At 35.5% G+C, this 19,077-nt stretch overlaps 1 protein-coding gene across 6 annotated transcripts in view; it reads right to left on the bottom strand.

Annotated features, from left to right (window-relative positions):
* The window catches only part of RB1CC1 (RB1 inducible coiled-coil 1), a 101,197-nt gene that overhangs the window by 38,320 nt on the left and 43,800 nt on the right, over positions 1-19,077 (bottom strand). For all 6 annotated transcript variants that reach the window (XM_023515398.1, XM_023515400.1, XM_023515401.1 and 3 more), the window contains exons 6-14: positions 17,088-17,290; positions 14,996-15,422; positions 6,893-7,063; positions 3,280-3,464; positions 2,860-3,046; positions 2,695-2,776; positions 2,359-2,420; positions 1,240-1,343; positions 50-176 (exon numbers count right to left, since the gene is read on the bottom strand). In XM_023515398.1, the coding sequence (XP_023371166.1) occupies positions 50-176; positions 1,240-1,343; positions 2,359-2,420; positions 2,695-2,776; positions 2,860-3,046; positions 3,280-3,464; positions 6,893-7,063; positions 14,996-15,422; positions 17,088-17,290 (1,548 nt within the window). The remainder of the gene's footprint in view (positions 1-49; positions 177-1,239; positions 1,344-2,358; positions 2,421-2,694; positions 2,777-2,859; positions 3,047-3,279; positions 3,465-6,892; positions 7,064-14,995; positions 15,423-17,087; positions 17,291-19,077) is intronic.

Here is a 19,077-nt window from a genome sequence, read left to right as displayed (position 1 = left end):
CACACACTTTACACTAATGAAGAGAACAATTTGAAAAAACTGAATTTGCCTTTTGTTCACTCAGTAGATCTGTAATGGTCTGTGACATTTCATCCAAACTTTGTGCTGCTTTTACCAAATTATGTAGAGCAAGTACATGCTGGTGTAGAGGTTCAAAGTCACAAAGTAAGGGAACCCTGAAACAGAATATAATCACGTTAGACTTCTGATTTCTTGATGAAAAAGACTGATAACTGCAACCCATTATTTTAACACATCAAAAACTACATGAATTCCCTAGGGAACTCACATTTATTGCAGTCAAGCCTTAAGCACCGTTGGGCAGCTGTGGTGGCTCATGCTATAATCCTAATACTCTGGGAGGCCAAGGCATTGCTTGGGCTCAGGAGTTCAGAACAGGAGTGAGACCCCATTTCTACTAAAAATGGAAAAACTTGCCAGGTGTTGTTGGACACTCATAGTTCCAACTATTTGGGAGGCTAAGGAAAGAGGATCGCTTGAACCCAGGAGTTTAAGGTTGCTGTGAGCTAGGCTACTGCTGTGGTGCTTTAGTATTTTGTTAAGTCTTGTTATGAAGTCTGCCTCATAATTAACAAATCGATCTTAAAAATTTCCTAATGGTGGCTCGGCACCCATAGCACAGTGGTGACAGCACCAGCTACATATTGGGGTTGGAACCCGCTACAAAGTTGGCGGGTTCCAACCCAGCCTAGGCCAGCTAAAACAATGACAACTGCAACAAAAAATAGCCAGGCATTCTGACAGGTCCCTGTAGTTCCACCTTCTTGGGAGGCTGAGGTGAGAGAATCGCTTAAGCCCCAGAGTTTGAGGTTGTTTTGAGCTGTGATGCCACAGCACTCTACTGAGGGTAACATAGTGGGATTGTGTCTCAAAAAAAAGAAAGAAAGAAAAAAATTCCCAATAGCAGTAACTCCTAGGATAAAAAAAAAAAAACAAAACAACTACATATAAAGCATAAGACTTCTACTTTATCTTCATTTTTTTTAGTTAAAAAAATGTTTTTTAAAGATGAAGCCTTGCTATATTACTGAGGTTATTTTCATTTTTTATCCTATCAGAAATTTCCTGAAAGCAATCACAGAGCCAGTCTATCATATAACATTTCTCTATATCACTGCCACCTCTTAAGACTAATAGTGCTACTTTATACAGCTCCAGAATCATAAAAACATCTAAGGTTATAATGCAAGTTAAGTTAAAAATACTAATGACATTTACCTGAGGAATGGTTGAACTTCCGAAGGACAAAATGATTGCAGAAACTGTAAATCTTTTAACGAAATATCTGGAAGTTCACAGTCGAATTTTCGAGGCTTCTGAGTCTACACGCCCCCCCCAAAAAAATTTAACCAGAAAATATAAGATAAATTTATATACTGTTTTTACCACAATTGTATTCACTATAACCAATATGCAAAAATACTTCAAATGATCTAGTCAAACCAAAGAAACAGAATAAAAAATAAACTATCATTCAATGAAGACATGGTATTCTCTTTTTCTGCACTTTCAGCAGACTGATTAGGACATGAGCTGTCTGTTTCTAGCATCATTTTATGGGGATTCCAGTATCCCCATCAACATTAAATAAAACCATTTGTTTCATTAGAGAGGCTATTCCAAAAGGTCTCCACGACTTACAGCATGGCCTCTCAAGCCCTGCATCTATTACTATTACCTGTTAGCATGCCTTCTGGCTTTAACAAGGTCCAAAAATAACTTCTTCCACATAACACTTCCTTCCTTGTGCCTCTCTCCTTGATCTTTCCACTACATTTTCCAAAATACAAACTTTAAATCAATTTCAGCCTCCTTAAAAAATGTTAACCCTATTTCTTTCCTTATAAAAATGCCAAAAATAATGCCTTTTAACTTTAATTATTTTAAATTATTATTCAAGCAGATATGGAGCTGTAAAAATGCTCTTCACAAAAAAGTGCTCTAGGATAAATGAGTATGGGAAACCCTTTCTAGTACATCATTCGTTCTCAGATATTAAAAAAGTACTCATTTAAATTCCTAAGAAATTCCTACAATACATAAACATGTTTAACACTTAAGCAGAATTACCTAAGAAGAAAAAAAATACCAGCAGCTCCCAAACTGCTTTGATTCTGAAAATGTTTCCTCCCCCATGTAAGAAATATTAGCAAACTAATAACATTTCATGGTTTAATTCCAGTGAAGATTTACAACTGGCTTTTTAAGCCCAAGCATTTTTATGTTGATTTTTAAAAAAACAACAATTTTTGTGAGTTTCTAACAAATGCCTCTACTTTTGGATAAAAGGTTTTAAAACATATGACATTTAACCATGCTTAGAAAATAAATACATACACAAAAGGAAGGGGGCCAGGAGTCCAGTCCCCTAAACAGACGGTTTCTTAAAAAAGACTTCCCTGTATAAAGAAATTAACAATATGGTTATTTTAGAACTTTATTTAAAGCAAAAAATTATCTCTAGTTTCTGAAAAAGTAAATTACAGTTTGACAATGCTTCTAATTTAAAATTTAAGAATGGATTAAACTCTTTAAAAAAATATTTTCTTAGACTTTAGTATTTAATAGTATATATATTAATACATGCTTTATGCTACAGGTAATTCAAGAATATAGGATAAAACATTATTTTCTTTAAATAGGTAAATAAAGTTATTAATGAAGAATACTCACTAAATAACTTCCCAAAGGATTCCCTTTTTGATTTTTCTGCTTCGTATAATCGTTTTCCATCTTTCACTAAAGCACCAGCCCACTAGAAGAGGAAAGCTTATGGTAAACAACATACACCACTTCATTCAAGTTCATGCATAATTAAAATAGAATATACTTGCATACCTCCCTGTAGTGTTTTATGAACATTTTTCTCCTTACAACCTCAACAACAGCTAAGCAGTACATCTGAGGAACTGTACTAAGAGCTTCAACAATTTTGACTCTTTCTAATAGCTCTATTACGAGGCGGAGCAAAGCTTGTAATTTCTCTCCATCTTGATCAGCATGAAGCATTACGAAGCAACACCACCTATAGAATGAAACCCATTATTGTCAACATTCAGTAAAGTTTGCTAAAATAACTCCTTACTAGTTAAACTAAGGAAATTAACACACACAAGTGTCTATCAAAATAGTAAGCTAATCAATCAAATATTTTAATATTTGAAATATTGGGTGTGTGAAAATTACCCATCACTTAGGAGAAATAACCATCAACAACTACTCTAAAAACCCCAAAATAGTTATACAAGAATCACTTACTTCAGTCTGACATGTAGGTTATTTGCTAGTTCCTGTTTGGCAGTGGTACACTTCTGTTTAATATCTAACAGTTTTCTATGATTCTGCAACATAATCATCAACTGATTTGCATGACTCAGGCACAAATCAGGTAATACAGATGCATCCTTCAAATTTTCAGCTCTCATCTGATTAGCTAAAAATCCCTTTGAGAAAAAATATTTTAAAAAACATTACTTTGTTTCATGAAAGACACGAATATTCACTAAAGAGGAAAACTCATTATGTTAAACACAAACTGTTCAGTTTTCAAATAAGATTTTAATATCCCCTATTTTTCTAAATGTAATCATAGCACAAGACAGAATTAAAAAAAAAATTAATGCTCATCAGAGTTTGTTTCAATCTTTTCTTCTTTTTCCTTTTTTTTCAGACAGAGTCTCACTCTGTCACCCTTGGTAGAGTACCATGGCGTCTCACAACTCAAAATAACCTCAATCACTTGTACCCAGGCAATCCTCCTGCCTCAGCCTTCTCAGTAGCTGTGACTATAGGCATGTACCACTATGTCCAGCTAGTTTTTCTATTTTTAGTAGAGACAAGTTTCTCTCTTGGTTAGGCTGGTCTTGAATTCCTGAGCTCAAGCAATCCACCCACCTTGGCCTCCCAGAGTGCTAGGATTATAGGCATGAGCCACCCTGACTGGCCCTAAATTTAAAATTTCTGTACTAAAATCTGTATAAATTCAGAAGAGAGACATAATATCTGCATAACTTAAAATATGCAAAAAATTACCCAGATGATATAAATTCTTTAGAAATATTAAGATAAGGAAAATTTGGCAAATGAAAATTCAGAGGAAATACAGAGCAAATATTAAGTAAAAATTACACTTATTATTTTCTGGCAATATTGGCTGATTTTGCTTTAAAATGAAAGGTATTGTAACATTATTAATAAATATTTACAATGCACAGAAACCTTAGTTCTATAATTCCATCACTGGAGATTATATCTAAAGAAATACTATGGCTCAGCACCAGTAGCTCAGTGAGTAGGGCTCCGGCCACATACACTGAAGACAGTGAGTTTGAGCCCATCCTGGGCCTGCTAAACAACAACTGCAACCAAAAAAATAGCCAGGTGTGTGGCAGGCGCCAGTAGTCCCAGCTACTTGGGAGGCTGAGGCAAGAAAATCACTTAAGCCCAGGAGAGTTTGAGGTTGCTGTGAGCTGTGACACCACAGCACTCTACCGAGGGTGACAGTATGAGACTGTCTCAAATGTAAAGATAAATATAGTGGGATATTCAAACAGTATTTGTAATAAGAAAAAAGTGAAACAAACTAAATGACCATCAAAAGAAGCATGGTTAAATGAATTTTGTTTGATTTGCTTTATGGAAGGTTAAAAAAGAGAACACTGGAGAAGAAGCCAAAGATCAGGAATACGGTTCTGTCTATAGCAGTGGTTCTGAACCTTCCTAATGCCACGACCCTTTAATGCTGACCAATCTCACAGTGGATTTAGGTTTGGTATATCTAGCACAGCAATATAGGAGTCAGGCACAATGAAGGGGCCAGGATCTAGGAGAAGGAAACCAAGAGAGGGAAAGTAAGCAATTAGGAATGCTTTGCCTCAGAGACTTTTGATTCCTGAAGAAGACTAAAGCTAAAAATAAATAGTAAGCAGTTCCTCATACTTCTGTAGAGCTAGGAAATAAAAATTAAACACCAGAGCCAATGGAAAACATACACATTCTTATCCCAAAAAGCTACATCATACAATTGAGTAGACTGGCCTTCACAGACCAATCTCCCTTCATCTACATTTCTGAAACTGGATTACATAATTTAAGATTGTAATAGTCCCTAGCACATGCCAAAAGTAAATAATTCTTTCTAGATGTTATCCTAGGCCTCACAATATTTATTTGCTTTTGATTATTAAAAATAAGCACATGAAAAGGCAAGATCAAAGGAATAAAAACTATAAGAAACAATATAAATTATAAACAAATGCACGGGCACAGATAATAGAGTTAATAGAGGAAGACTTTTAAGTTAATGTGTGATCAAAGAGATGACAGATGGCTAAGACTGAAAATAATAGCTGCAAATTTAAAACCATATAAACAAAACAAGCAAATTGAAACTGTAGAGCTGAAAATTAAACAAAAATAAGAAATCAATAAACAACTAACTATAACTAGTCACTGCTAGAAAGAATCAGAGATATCTATAATGAAACAGAGACGTGAAAGGATAGAAAATAGGCTTGGCACCTGTAGCTCAGCGGCCACATAACCACAGCTGGCAGGTCTGAATCCAGCTCGGGCCTCCCAAACAACAATGACAACTGCAACCAAAAAAAATGGCCAGGTGTTGTAGTGGGTACCTACAGTCCCAACTATTTGAGAGGCTGAGGCAAGCAAATCGCTTAAGCCAAAGACCTTAAGGTTACTGTGAGCTGTGACGCCACAGCACTAGCACTCTACCCAGAGCAACGTAGTATGACTCTGTCTCAAAAAATAAAAGGTTAGAAAATATAGGAAGCAAATGTAAATGAAAGGTCTAACACATATGAACCTGGGATCAGTGAAGGAGAGACAAAAGGAAGCAAAGCAAAAGCACAATCTCTCCAGGAATTTCTCCAAATGATATAGTCATTAAATCACAAACTCAAGAAGCACTATAAGCCCAACGCAGGGTAAATAAAAAGACTGTCACATCTTGTCACACCAGAGTACGACCACTAAAAATAAAACTAAAGGTAGAGAAAGCACTGAAAGTAAACAGCAAACAACTTAGAACTCCACGTGTACCAGCAAAAATATCCTCAAGAAATCAAGGTGATTTAAAAAGATTTTCAAAAGAGAAAATAATCAGTAAAAGTAAATATAATACTAGATGCCATTCTAATTTATGGATCTTGATGAGATCAAGGATGCACAGTCTTTATTTCTTAAAAATAAAGTTAATATTGAGAATATATTCTTAAGTTCTAACAAAAGAGCACATTTTAGAGGGAAATACTGGCAGGAGAAAGTTATACTAGAAAACTGTGTGTTAGCATCTGATTATGAAACTCAACAATTTGGCTACCAGCTATTTTGCCATAGTACTTGTCAGGCTGTGTAGAAGAGAAGAAGTAACGAATTAAAGACTTTGATCTGTGGGGAAATGTCCAGGCTTCCTTTGGTTATAAACCTACTTTGACAGCAGAATTCTTGTAACGCTGCATTAAATTTGACCTAAAATCTGATTATTAGTAAATTCATTAAGATTTCACATTTCTGTCCTTATAAATTTTCATATCCTTTTTTCTTTTTTGATGGGAGAGCAGGAGGCATTTGAATTTTTATTATATGCTGTTAACATATTTTAAAATATTGATTATTTTTCCCAGCTGCAAGTAGGACTTTTATGGTTTATTTAAAGTACCTTGAACTTTACTTTAAGAAACTCAATTGTTAAGAACATTCATTTATTATTACATATAAACAATACTATTGTATTAACTATATTCAAGGATGAAATAAAAACATGGTATATACCAAAGTGATATTGCACATAAAACACTTAAATAGACAAACCACAAATTCTTTTTCCAAAGAGAAGTCTGATTGTAGATACCTGAGCGAGCTCTTTCTGTTCATTCACCAGCCGGCCACAGCTGGCAATCATCTGGTCTAGGGCGTACAGACGATCTTCGAGCCCTTTAATGGCCTTCATATTCTGATTATCAAGTTTGGCAATAGTTTGACGGCACTCTGCTATAAATGGTCGAATAATTCTTGGATCGAGCTAAATGACCAGGAAACACATAATGAAAAAAACTTTTAGCAAATAGTTTTAAGATATATTTCACACTATTTTGCTAGTTTCAGAGAAAATAATATATACAGAAAAAGAAAAGCATGAAAAATCTGTTAGGTACTTTCACAAGGTTAAGATCAGAATAAATATCAACTATACAATGCTAAATAGGCTAGAAAGTAGGATAAATATCAACTATGATATAATACTAAATATGCTAGAAAGTCATACAAAGTACAGCATAATGTCATTCTCTTATCAACCCAACTTCTCTATTAAACATAACTTTTGGCAAACTTCCCTCTTGGAGGAAGATGAAACTCCTTAATTTTCAGTCTCTATCTCAAGGAGCATGCTGGGTCAACTAAGACACCTCTCCTGTTCCCTTGCTTTAATTCTATAAATTTGCTAGAATTCACAGAACCTACAAAAATGTTCAACACCATTCTCTTTCCTTTGGACGGGTATGTTATACTAGCTGACTCTGTCTGCATTTCTCCCCAAAAACTACTCGGCCAAAGATAATGAATGACCTTGCTTCCCTTCAGGCTTCAGGACATTCAGCACAGTAGATCACCTCTACTGACTGCTTCACAGCATCGCTCACTGGCTCTTTTTCCTCTGTCTAATCTTTAAATATAGGTGTACGAGTAAAACTTTGTCTTCAGCCCACTTTTACTCTTCTCTATGTGATTTCTTTAAAGATTTCCAACCTTTTTCAATCCCTAATCTGCCTCACAAATTTTCAAGCCATGTTCTTGTCTGCTTGACAGTATTCACATGTGGATACCAACCATGCTGTCTTCTATTACTGACTTACTATGGTGCTTCTAATTAAACCCCCACATGGCTTGCTTCTCTCCACAAATAACATCCAATAAACTAACTACATCTTTCCAGGCATCTCGTTTTTCAAGCTGAATTGCCTTTTAACACTTGAAGAGAAAACATTTTTCTATTTTCTCCATTTTGGGTGACGGAGTCCCAATGTGCACATATTTCCATTCCAGAGTACTATGCAAATGAAAATCTGTTCATAAATTATTAGGGTTATAAAAAGCTGAAGATGACTAAATTTGGTTCAAGTTTTGAACATTACAAGTACACTTAAAACTTAACAGAGCAATGATTAAATGAAGACAAAAGAAAAACACCCCACACTCTTGAATATGATGTTTTTGTATTTCATAGTAACTGAAGTACAATATAACTGCACTGACAAACACAGAAGAGTGTTTTAAGATTCACTGGATACAGTTCACCTAACAGGGCTCCCTAAAATCTTATTAAGCTTATATTTTATCACATTTGTCCACAGGTGATGAATATTGAAGTTTCCATATAATGTCATTGAATAAACGTTTCAGGGGTGCATTTCAGGGGTGTCTAACTTGTGGTCTGCATGCTGATTTTGTGAGGGCAATCTGCTTATCTGTGATGTTGCATATCCTTGAAAGTACGCACAGATGTTTGTTTTGTTAACCAGCTTTCCTTAACATTTGTATATTTAATGTGTGGCCCATGACAACTCTTATTATTCCACTGAGTGGCAGAGAAAAAAAAAAAAGGTTGGATACTCCTGTTTTGGATAGTAGATACTATATTTGAACCACAGAATCATACTAATAATTATTTACCCTGTTATAAATAATTAATACTTAATGTCACAATAATTATTACTCTTGTACTTTCTTTAACACTACTATGACTAATGGTTTTGTTAGGTTTGAGAAGAAAGTAAAAAATAAAAGTTTTTTACACTTCCCATTCTCCATCATCCCACCTTCAAACCTACAAAGCAAGCAATAGCATTCCTTAAGATCATAAACTGCCCTAAAGAAATACTAAAGTTCAATAAATTATTGGAGGTGTTTGGCCAGTTTAGAAATAAGCTCAGTGGACACATTTCCAATTATTAACTGTCAGAGAGTTCTGGTTCTAAAATAGTGGTGTAGAGGCAAGCTGGCTTCTGTCTCCCAGGTCCCCATCACAACCAAAAAACCAAATACACGCACCCCACTGAGATCTTCTCCAGCAACAAAGAGAGGAATTAAATTAATAAAGACTGAAGTGGGAGGACTGTCTTAAGTCTAGGAGTTCAAGGCTGCAGTGTGCTATGCTAATGCCTGTGCATAGCACTGCACTCCAGTGTGGGCAACATAGTGAGAAACCATCTCTAAGTAAAAAATGAAATAAAATAATAGACTGAATCCAACTGTATCAATAATTACACTAACTTTAAATGAACTAAACATAGCAACTAAAGGAGACTGTTGTTTAAGATTTAAAAACAAACCATAAAGAATCCCCAACTAGATATTCTCTACAAAATACTCACTTTAAATATGATATAGAGAGATAAAATGAAAAAGATAGAAAAAACATACCATACAAAAGGGAACTGAATGGGACATCTCCTAATCCAAAAAGGTGATGTAGAAGCAAGGTGGCTTCTATTTCCCACAAAAAAGCAGAAACAAATATTCAGCACTAACTTTTTCACTAGTAAAAACCCAGAGTTCAAGTACGAGGAGGGATATTGAAGCAGTACCCTGAACCCCATAAGTGCATCAATGTACCAAGTTATAATTTAATAAAAAACAATTTTAAAAAAGTATGAGGAGGGGAAAGTTCCCAGAGCCTCAGAGAAGTGGGAAAACTAAGAGCAGACCGTATGAGAACCAGACTTCCACATCCACAATCCTCCTCCCTCCATCTGCCAGGCACCAACCCTGCTGGAAACCTCCCTGCATCTCATGGTTCCTACACTGGAAGAAGTAAAACTGAGGTGGTCAACAAACCTCCCCATCTTTCGGGGCTCAATGGCAGGAGCCTTACCTTTGCCTTAAACCACAGGTAGCATTGTGGCTGCCTGAAGGGACAAGTATCTGGGTGGACAGGTGAACACAGTGGGGTGGGGGGAGGTGGCACTACCATCCCCATCCAGGAAACTGCTTTGTGTCTTGGCCAAACGAGACACCAAAGTAAGAGCAGCTGTGGTCCGTTCCCCAGGTTCCCTCGGCACGAAGTGCCTGGTTATCCTGCAATGTTGGGATGAGCCTTCTGGGACCTGGCCCATTTGGGACAGGCAGTGCTCTGACCTTTGCTAACGCCAGGGTGAACGTGGGCTGAAGATGCAACCCAGAGCCAAAAAGGGAGCAGCAGCCTAGCGGTGGAGAGGCCCTAAGTAAATATATTCAGGAAAAACCAACAAAAGCTAGACAGAGGAAAGTGGGATCAATAACTTCAATGCAAAAACAGAAGTAACCCACAAGAAAAAACAGCAAACAAGGAACCATGACCTTCTCAAAAGGAGAAAGCAAAAATCCAGCGACTGATCCTCATGAGATGGCAATTTGTGAGCTCTATGACCAAGAATTCAAAACAGTGGTTTTATGGAAACTCAGTGATCTCCAAGATAACATAAGAAAGCAATCCAGAAATTTATCAGAAGTTTAACAAGGAGAAATTGAAATAAATCTAACAGAAATCTTGGAACCAGGAAGCGTATCAGCTGAACTAAGAAATAAATGCTGGGGTGTCCAACCTGTGGCCCATGGGCAGTATGCAGATAATTTGACAACTACTTTGCTGATTTGTAGTGTCGGATATTGCAAAAACCATGCAGGGCCCTTTTCTTTAACCTATCAGCTTTCTTTAGTGTTTATGTGTTTAATGTGTGCCCCAAGACAATTCTTTTTCTTTTAATGTGTGGCAGAAAGGAAAAAAGGTTAGGTACCCCTGAGCCTCTGAACAACAGAATGAACCACACAAAGAAAACAATCAGTGAAGTGTGAAAAACCACAAAGTGGCTATTTGAAATACACAGATGAGGCGGCACCTGTAGCTCAGTAGGCAGGGCGCCTGCCACATACAATGAGGCTAGTGGGTTCAAATCCAGCCCAGGCCAGCTAAAACAACAACGATAACTGCAACAACAAAAAAAAATAGCCAGGCATTGTGGTGGGTGCCTGTAGTCCCAGCTACTTGGGAGGCTGAGGCAAGAGAATCACTTAAGCCCAAGAGTTTGAGGTTACTGTGAGCTGTCATGCCACGGCACTCTACCGAGGGTGACATAGTAAGACTTGTCTCAAACAAACAAACCTAATACACAGACGAGAACAAAGAAAAGAGTAAGAAGAAACAAAGACCACTTATAAGACACAGAAAATTACCACATAAGATCAAAACTGAGAAATACTGGTATTGATGAGGGAGCAAAACCAGAGTAAGGGATGAAAGCTTACCAAACAAAGTCACAGAACACTTGAAAACATGAGAAAGATATAAATATCTGAGTATAGGAAAATCTTAGAACATCAAGCAGATTTAACCCACAAGGCTATCCCAAGGCATTTAATAACCAAATTTGTAAAGGTCAAGGGACAAAGAAAACATCCTAAAAGCAGAGCGAGAAAAAAAGCAAGTAAAATACAAATTCCAATTAATCTGGCAACAGACTTAATCAACCCAAATCCTACGGATTGGAAAGGAGTGCAACAACATTTTCCAAATGTTCAAAGGAAAACACACAAACAAACAATCCCCCACCCCTGCAACCCAGGAATACTGTGTCCAAACATTCAGTACTGTGTCCAGTCATTCAATATGAAGGCAAGATGAAGTCTTTCACAGACAGAAGTAGAGGGTCACTGCCAGACCCAGCTTCCCAGCAAGGCTAAAGGGAGATCTTCAATCTTTTTTTTTTTTTTTGAGACAGAGCCTCAAGCTGTCCCTCTGGGTAGAGTGCCGTGGCATTACAGCTCACAGCAACCTCCAACTCCTGGGCTCAAGCGAGTCTCTTGCCTCCGCCTCCCAAGTAGCTGGGACCACAGGCGCCCGCCACAACGCCCGGCTTTTTTTTGGTTGCAGCCGTCATTGGTGTTTGGCGGGTCCGGGCTGGGGATTCGAACCCGCCACCTTAGTTGTACGTGGCTGGCGCCTTAGCCGGTTGAGCTATAGGCGCCGAGCCTGAGATCTTCAATCTTAAAGAAAAAAACACTAATGTGCACATGAAAACGTTTCAAAGTATAAAATCCACTGGTAAAATTAAGTAAATAGACTAACACAGAATCTACATTACTGTACTTGTGATACAATTACTGTACTTGTGACCTATAATTCTAGTATAAAGCCCAAAAGACAAATCTATCAAAAATAATAATAGCTTCCTCAACCTTTTACAAGACAGTTAATTCACAAATATGTAAACTGAGACCAACTAAGAGTCAAAGTGTGGGAAGGAGTCAAGTGTAGGACTTTTGTGTTTTGACTTTGTCTGTATTCTTTTGTGTTCTAAGGTAAGTTATCTCTTTGAAATAACTTAAATCCATAAAATGTTTTTTGTAAGCCTCATAGTAACCACAGCACAAAAACCTATAACAGATTCACCAAACTTGAAAAATAGCAAAGTACAAATTACCACCAGTGATATTCACCTACAAAAGAAGACAGTAAGGATGAAAGAGAACAGTCTCAAAACCAGAAAACAAACAATAAAATGGCAGTTATAAGTCCATTGTTACCAATAACACGGAATGTAAATAGTCTCAAATCTCCAATTAAAAGGCATAGAGAGGCTGAACAAATAAAGAAACAAGACCCAACTATATGCTGCTTTCAAGAAACACGTTTTAATCTATCAAGACACACACAGATTGACAGTAAATGGGTGTAAAAAGATATTCTATACACTGGAAACCAAGAAAAAGCAGGAGGATCCAGATTCAGATAAACTACAAATCAAAGACTTTTTATATAAAGACAGGAAGGTCACTAGATAATGCTAAAAGGGTCAACTGAGTAGGACAATTATAAATATCAATGTACCTAACTCAAATTTATAAGCAAACATTAATAGACCTAAAGGGAGAGAGAGAATGAAATACAGTAATCAGGGGACTTTAACACCCCACTTTCAGTAACGCGCAGATCATCCAGACAGAAAACAAAGTAAAACTACACTTTAGATATTAATAGGCATAACTGACATTTACAAAGCATTTCACACCCAACTGCTGCAAAATACATTCTTTCATGAGAAACACAAATCAGTTTGCCTTTTGGAGTGTAATCTGAAATAGATTATCCAAAAGTCATTCTAGCAAGAACATGCTTAAATCTAAGAAAATATGTGAGTCTACAAAACTGCAGCAACAATCCTGAAGTTTTTCTGATAGGTCAAAATTCGGGGAAGAACTAAATAAGCAAGAAAACTAGTATCTGTTAGTACACAGAAATAACAAAATTTAGCATTCAAAATTGTTAAGTGACTTACAATAGATGACAGAGATAACAAATAAATGCGATCTCAAAGTCTAAATTCCAAAAATATCTGTCTTGACTAATTTCATGAGAAAGATACTTTAATTTGGCAGATGAAAATACATGTTAGAAATATTATTGTGATTAGAATAAGACTGCAAAAATGATGCTTTAAACAGAATTATCTTTCATAGAACAAAACCGAGCCTTGGCACATTTTTCTTATTAATGTTTCATTAGCAAACAGTATTACTGGTATCAGATATCAAGTAGGTTAGTTGTTTTGAATAACTATTAATAAATCTGAGAGAAAAAGGCAGTATTTCTAATCAGAGCAAACCCCCATATTCAGGTTATTCAAAAATAGCAAGAGGAAATGTTAATCCTAAAGAGAATTCATGGCAAAGTATCATCTATTATAAAATACATCCTATTCACAGAACATATTTTACAAAATAAAGGCAAAAATATAAAAGCAAATTTTTCAAAAATGGTCTTTCACTGCCTTACAGAAATTAACATTAAAAAAAAAAATCTAATGGGCACGTGTAACTAATGAGTGCTACATTATACACACTATTTTAAGTCATGCTAACTAATTTTGTAACAAACAAGTATAACCAAATGAAGTTTACATTTGGCTTTCACAATACAATGGCCATGGAAAATATCACAAAGACTTCAGATGCTGTTATGTTCTATTGAAGTAACCACTAACCTCTGAAAAGGAAACAAAAGCAATCTCTTAGTAATAACAGTATAACCAACTTCTGTTTTTTGAAGGTACAAATACTTGTGTATTTTCATTATTAAGACGGAAGAGAATCATTGTTTCTTTCTTCTTGTCACAAAATGTGAATAAAACCTAGTGCCTGCTAGATTTCACAATAAATATGCAAATACTATGCCAATCTCAGGTTCCACAACCCTGTTTTGACTTTTGGCACAGCTTAATTATAAAAAATGGACTTCAATTTTTCTGGCCACCATCATGTTGATTATATATAATCATAAATAGAATTTTTAGGTTACTAAAATGTCAATACTTTAAGCAGGAACACCAGCTTTCATTCATTTTTGTCAGTAATCTTGACACAACATGTTATGTACTTCCCTGCCCTGTCCAACAAGTCTTAACTGCATAAAATGCCTACCCTACAGGATGTCATCAAGAAATTGGATAGTAAGAGAAGAATCATGAACTTTTTTAAGGTTTTCATTCTAGCACATTGTATAACTTAAACAAGAAAAGTACTGATTTCCAAGAACCCTAATGAATGTACTTTCTGTAAACAAAGACTAATGCTTTTCCAACTCAGTGCCCTTTCAACAACAACAGTTTTTAAGACATTATTTAATATTTCTGTATCATTGAAATTTGTGCCCCAAATGCTTCCCTCCTGGCTTCAAAGACTCTGTATCAGTTTATGTAATAGATATGAAGAAGTATTTATTCCTCAGGTTTGAAAGTTTTTCAAGTATGTGGAGAGGAGATCTTAATGCAAAATACAAGCTTACTGTGATTATTAAAGGCAAATAAACACACCATGTCTATTTTTAAATTTTAAAGATTTCAGGTAAGTGCAGTATTTAAAATTTCTAAGTAATATAAAGAAGTTAAAATGACATGTGAAATAGCAAATTAGCATAACTTACCCTGCTCATAGAATCAAAGCACTTCCTGACCAAAGATTCCACATCATTAGGTCTATCTTGAACATTTATCCAGTCTAACAAAGAAACATTGAAAAAAGGTAGATCACTGTCTTTAGCATCTACCAAGTTTTCATCCTGCTGAACAGTACTTTGACAAGATTCCCTAATTTCTTTGCCACTTGCAGCATCTGTGGTATCTTGGGCTACATGTTCCACTGACTTGTGAAGTGAGGTTAATAAAGATTTGTTAGTTGTTGTAGGCATATCAGGAGAGAGCACCAGTTCAGTGGATCTTTTCATCTCAGCTTTTTCTGAGCTTTCGTGTTCAGGTAATGAATCCAGTCTTTCCAAACATTCCCTGTAACTATGTCTGGTTAGGCACTCCAACAGTGGAATCTTGGCCATTACTGAAACCGCAGTTCCTAAACTTAAAAGACAAAACATCTGTCAGTAATGAGATTGCTCAAGTTAGGGATTAGCAAGTTTGAACAAAATCACATGTAATTATCATACGCAAATCTCATCACCACTTTATTGTATTATACATACAAAAACTAGACTATGAGCCAGTAGTTCACTAAAAGAAGCTGAGAATAACAGAGAGAGAATACTTCTAACACATTAAATTATCAGTCTAAATCACTAAATTATACTAACAAGTGAATACTTGGCTTTTATCAAATCTTAAAGTAAATTACACAAAGCAAGGGAACATGGCTTTTATCAAATCTTAAAGTTTAAGAAACTCTAATTTACAGGCTGGGTGCAGTGGCTCACGCTTGTAATCCCAGCACTTGGAAGGCCAAGGCGAGTGGACTGCCTGAGCTCATAGGTTCCAGACCAGCCTTAGCTAGAGTGAGACAGAGCGAGACCTCGTCTCTAAAAATAGCCAGGAGTTGTGGGAGGCTGAGGCAAGAGAATTGCTTAAGCCCAGGAGTTTGAGGTTGCCGTGAGCTATGATGCTACAGCACCCTAACAATGGTGACAAAATGAGACTGTGCCTCAAAAAACAAAAATAAAAAATAAATTTACAAAAAGGATTCATCATAACAGGACCCTTTGTCCTTAAGCTAATCAAATGTATCTGACATACTGAAAGAATATAAAAATAATCTCAATAGATAACTTGTATTCATCACAGAAGAAAATTGACAGATTCACTTTATAAAATCTTGATGATTTATTTTCTATAAAACCATACATAAATCAATGCTAGATCCTGCATTAAACTGACATAACCAATAGAACTCCTCAAAAAAGTTACTTCAGAAAGTTATCACAAACTTTAAAAAGATTTTCTAGCCTTAATCATTTTCTTTCCTCCAAAGATTTCTTCAATTTTCAACTTAAGGCTAAATTCTATCTAACATTCATAACACAAAGTAAGAGAAGCCTGAATTAAAGAGGCTACCTGAATAAAATAAGAAAAAAATGAAAGGAAAGAGAAAAATAAAAAAACCCTGCTACCTGCTTCTAAACTCTAATAATTTAAAAAAATACCCACAAAACCCCACCCTACCCCATTAAAAGCACATGCACACACACAATAAAGGTTCTATTCCTACTGAATTATCATTATATTTTTACTTTATATAAAGCCTTTTTAAAAAAGGACCAGGATGTATTTATTACATGTACTCCAAAGCAAAGACCTAGAATGCCATCTCAAACAAGAGTGAGAACACAAGAGCTTTTTTTACCTAATTAAACCAGTATTAGGATGGCAGTATTTAAAAGGGATCTTAAAATTTTCCTTGATTGTCCAATGTTTGAAAACTTTTGCAAATTTTTGTCATTTCTATCTTGTGCAAGAGATAATAAGCCAAGTTATTTTGAGCTTTTTTCATAAATAAAACCCAAGGGAAAAAAGTGGGAAACTCGCAAAATACCTGTTAAATAAAACTGTAATTTAAAAATTATACAATCTATGAAAACCACATCTATAAAGCACAATTACAAAGGCTCAAAAAATAAACTTCTGTTATAATAAATATATGGCCTATGAAAACAAACTTACAGTGACTAGAACTATGATAAATGTAAAAGGCATTATAAATAAACAACTTATTATCCATTTTAATGGCAAACATACTGAGTAAGTTTTAACTTGATGTCTTCTATGGACTGTAGATAATTTGAATAAATACTTTCAAACTTGAAAAGTAGCTTTTGGTATGAATTTGAACAGTCTTCCAGATTGGCCATTATTGCAGCCCAGCCTTGGTGCTGAAGATGTTCATCGTGGACAAGACCTTCACAAAAAGAACAAAGTTTCTTGGCAACTTCATACATTTCCTATATTAAAAAAGAAAAGAAAAGTAAATGAAATGTAGCAATGGTCTGTGTGCATATGTTTGCATGTGTATGAATAAGTGTGCATAAATGCATACATTCTAAACACATTTTAAAAAAGTGTTTCTAAAAGACTTTCAATTTACCTCATTAGTCATGCCTATAACAAAGAACCTGAGGATATCACAGGTTATGAATTCTGAGGTGTTTCTGAGCAGGTATCCTAAGATAATTCCATAAGAAGGTACCCCCAGGAACAGAGAAGTGGGGGTTCCAAAGATTTGACTAGTTACTGACGTGCCATCTGGAATGCCAGTCACTGTCTAATGTAATTGCAGTCCCCAACTGCCAGGCTGTGGATCTGTTGGAAACTGGCCCCAGAGCTTCACCGCCCCTTTTCTTCCCTTAAAAAAAACAAAAACAAAAACTGTCTTCAAGGAAACTTAGTAATTAGGCCACATAGTAGGAGGTAGAGGGGGACTGAAGCCAAAGAAGCTTCATCTGTATTACAGCTGCTCCCATCAGTCACATCACTGCCTGAGCTCCACCTTCCCCTACTCTTCTGTTTGTGCCTTCTTTGAAACTGGTTCCTGTTGCCAAAAAGTCTTGGGGCTGCTGGGCTAGTTTTCTCAAGGGTGACAAATTTTGAAGAAGACAAAATTAAAGCCTAAAGTACATTATTTACTTCTAAATTAATAAAACTAAAAAACATTTTAAGACCTAAGGAAATTCTAGAAAATATTTTATGCAAATAGTGAAAATGCCTTCATAATAGATGTTTGACCTTGAGTTTCAAAGAATAAAGTATGAAAATACTTAGTATATACTACTAGAAGGCAATGTAGGAGATATGAGTAAGAAAGGTTCTCTGCCACAAAAGATTTTAGTCAGCTAGGAAATCAAAAAGAACATTGTCTCTGTTGCCTCTTATTTAGGTTACAAGAGATACCTGTAGGGAGAAGGAAAGGAAAAGTCAAAGCTTTCTAATGGTGAAAATATTTCATTTAAGTATTAAGGAGTGAAGAGAATAAAAACAAGAGTTTATAAGGTGGGATGGGGGGTAGATGCCTAAAAGAATGAATTTAAAATGTTTATTTTCAAGTTGTCACAAGCTAGTTGTAAAAAGACTACTGTTAGTAAATAAGGCAACACTTATCTAGTTATCAAAACAAGAAATAAGATTTTTTCCTATGGGCTAGGGATATCAATAAGATACAATAAGATGCTTGTGTACTCTGGCATTAAAAAGTAAAATCATGCTGACTCTAAAACAGAGTGAATAAAAACCTGGAATTATGAAGTACAAGAAGAAAAATGTTTTCATATTTTTAAAAATGGAAGGCAGGTGATACCCCTGAAAAGACCAATAAGGAAAACAAAGTTGTGTGCATTAAATCAAGAGTTTCTTGTAGTATATGCAGAAAATATAAAGAGAAGATTTATAAACACACAAGACAGAGAACATAAAAAAATAAAATCAGTCTGAATAAATATTTAAATTTCTGGAATTGTGAAAAACTGTAACAAACATAAAATAATAACTAAAAAATATGTTGGATGTGAATATAAACAATAGAAAGAAAGGCATAATGTCCACAATGCATACAGCAGCAATTCTTAACCTGTACACTACGATTTAAGTGTACTTGAACTATGGGTTCAAGTGCACTGTGAGATAAAAACAGTTGAAAAACACTGGCACAGACATTCCTATTCATAAAAACACAACCCAAAAGGAAGATGGACAAAGTATATGAACAAGAGAATATGTTATTGTATGAATAACATAG

This window comes from Otolemur garnettii, unplaced genomic scaffold (genome assembly GCF_000181295.1).
Source record: "Otolemur garnettii isolate 467f Iridium unplaced genomic scaffold, OtoGar3 scaffold00071, whole genome shotgun sequence".
Classification (NCBI taxonomy): domain Eukaryota; kingdom Metazoa; phylum Chordata; class Mammalia; order Primates; family Galagidae; genus Otolemur; species Otolemur garnettii.
The sequence above is the reverse complement of the archived record's forward strand: the minus strand, read 5'-3'. Positions and strand labels throughout refer to the sequence as shown.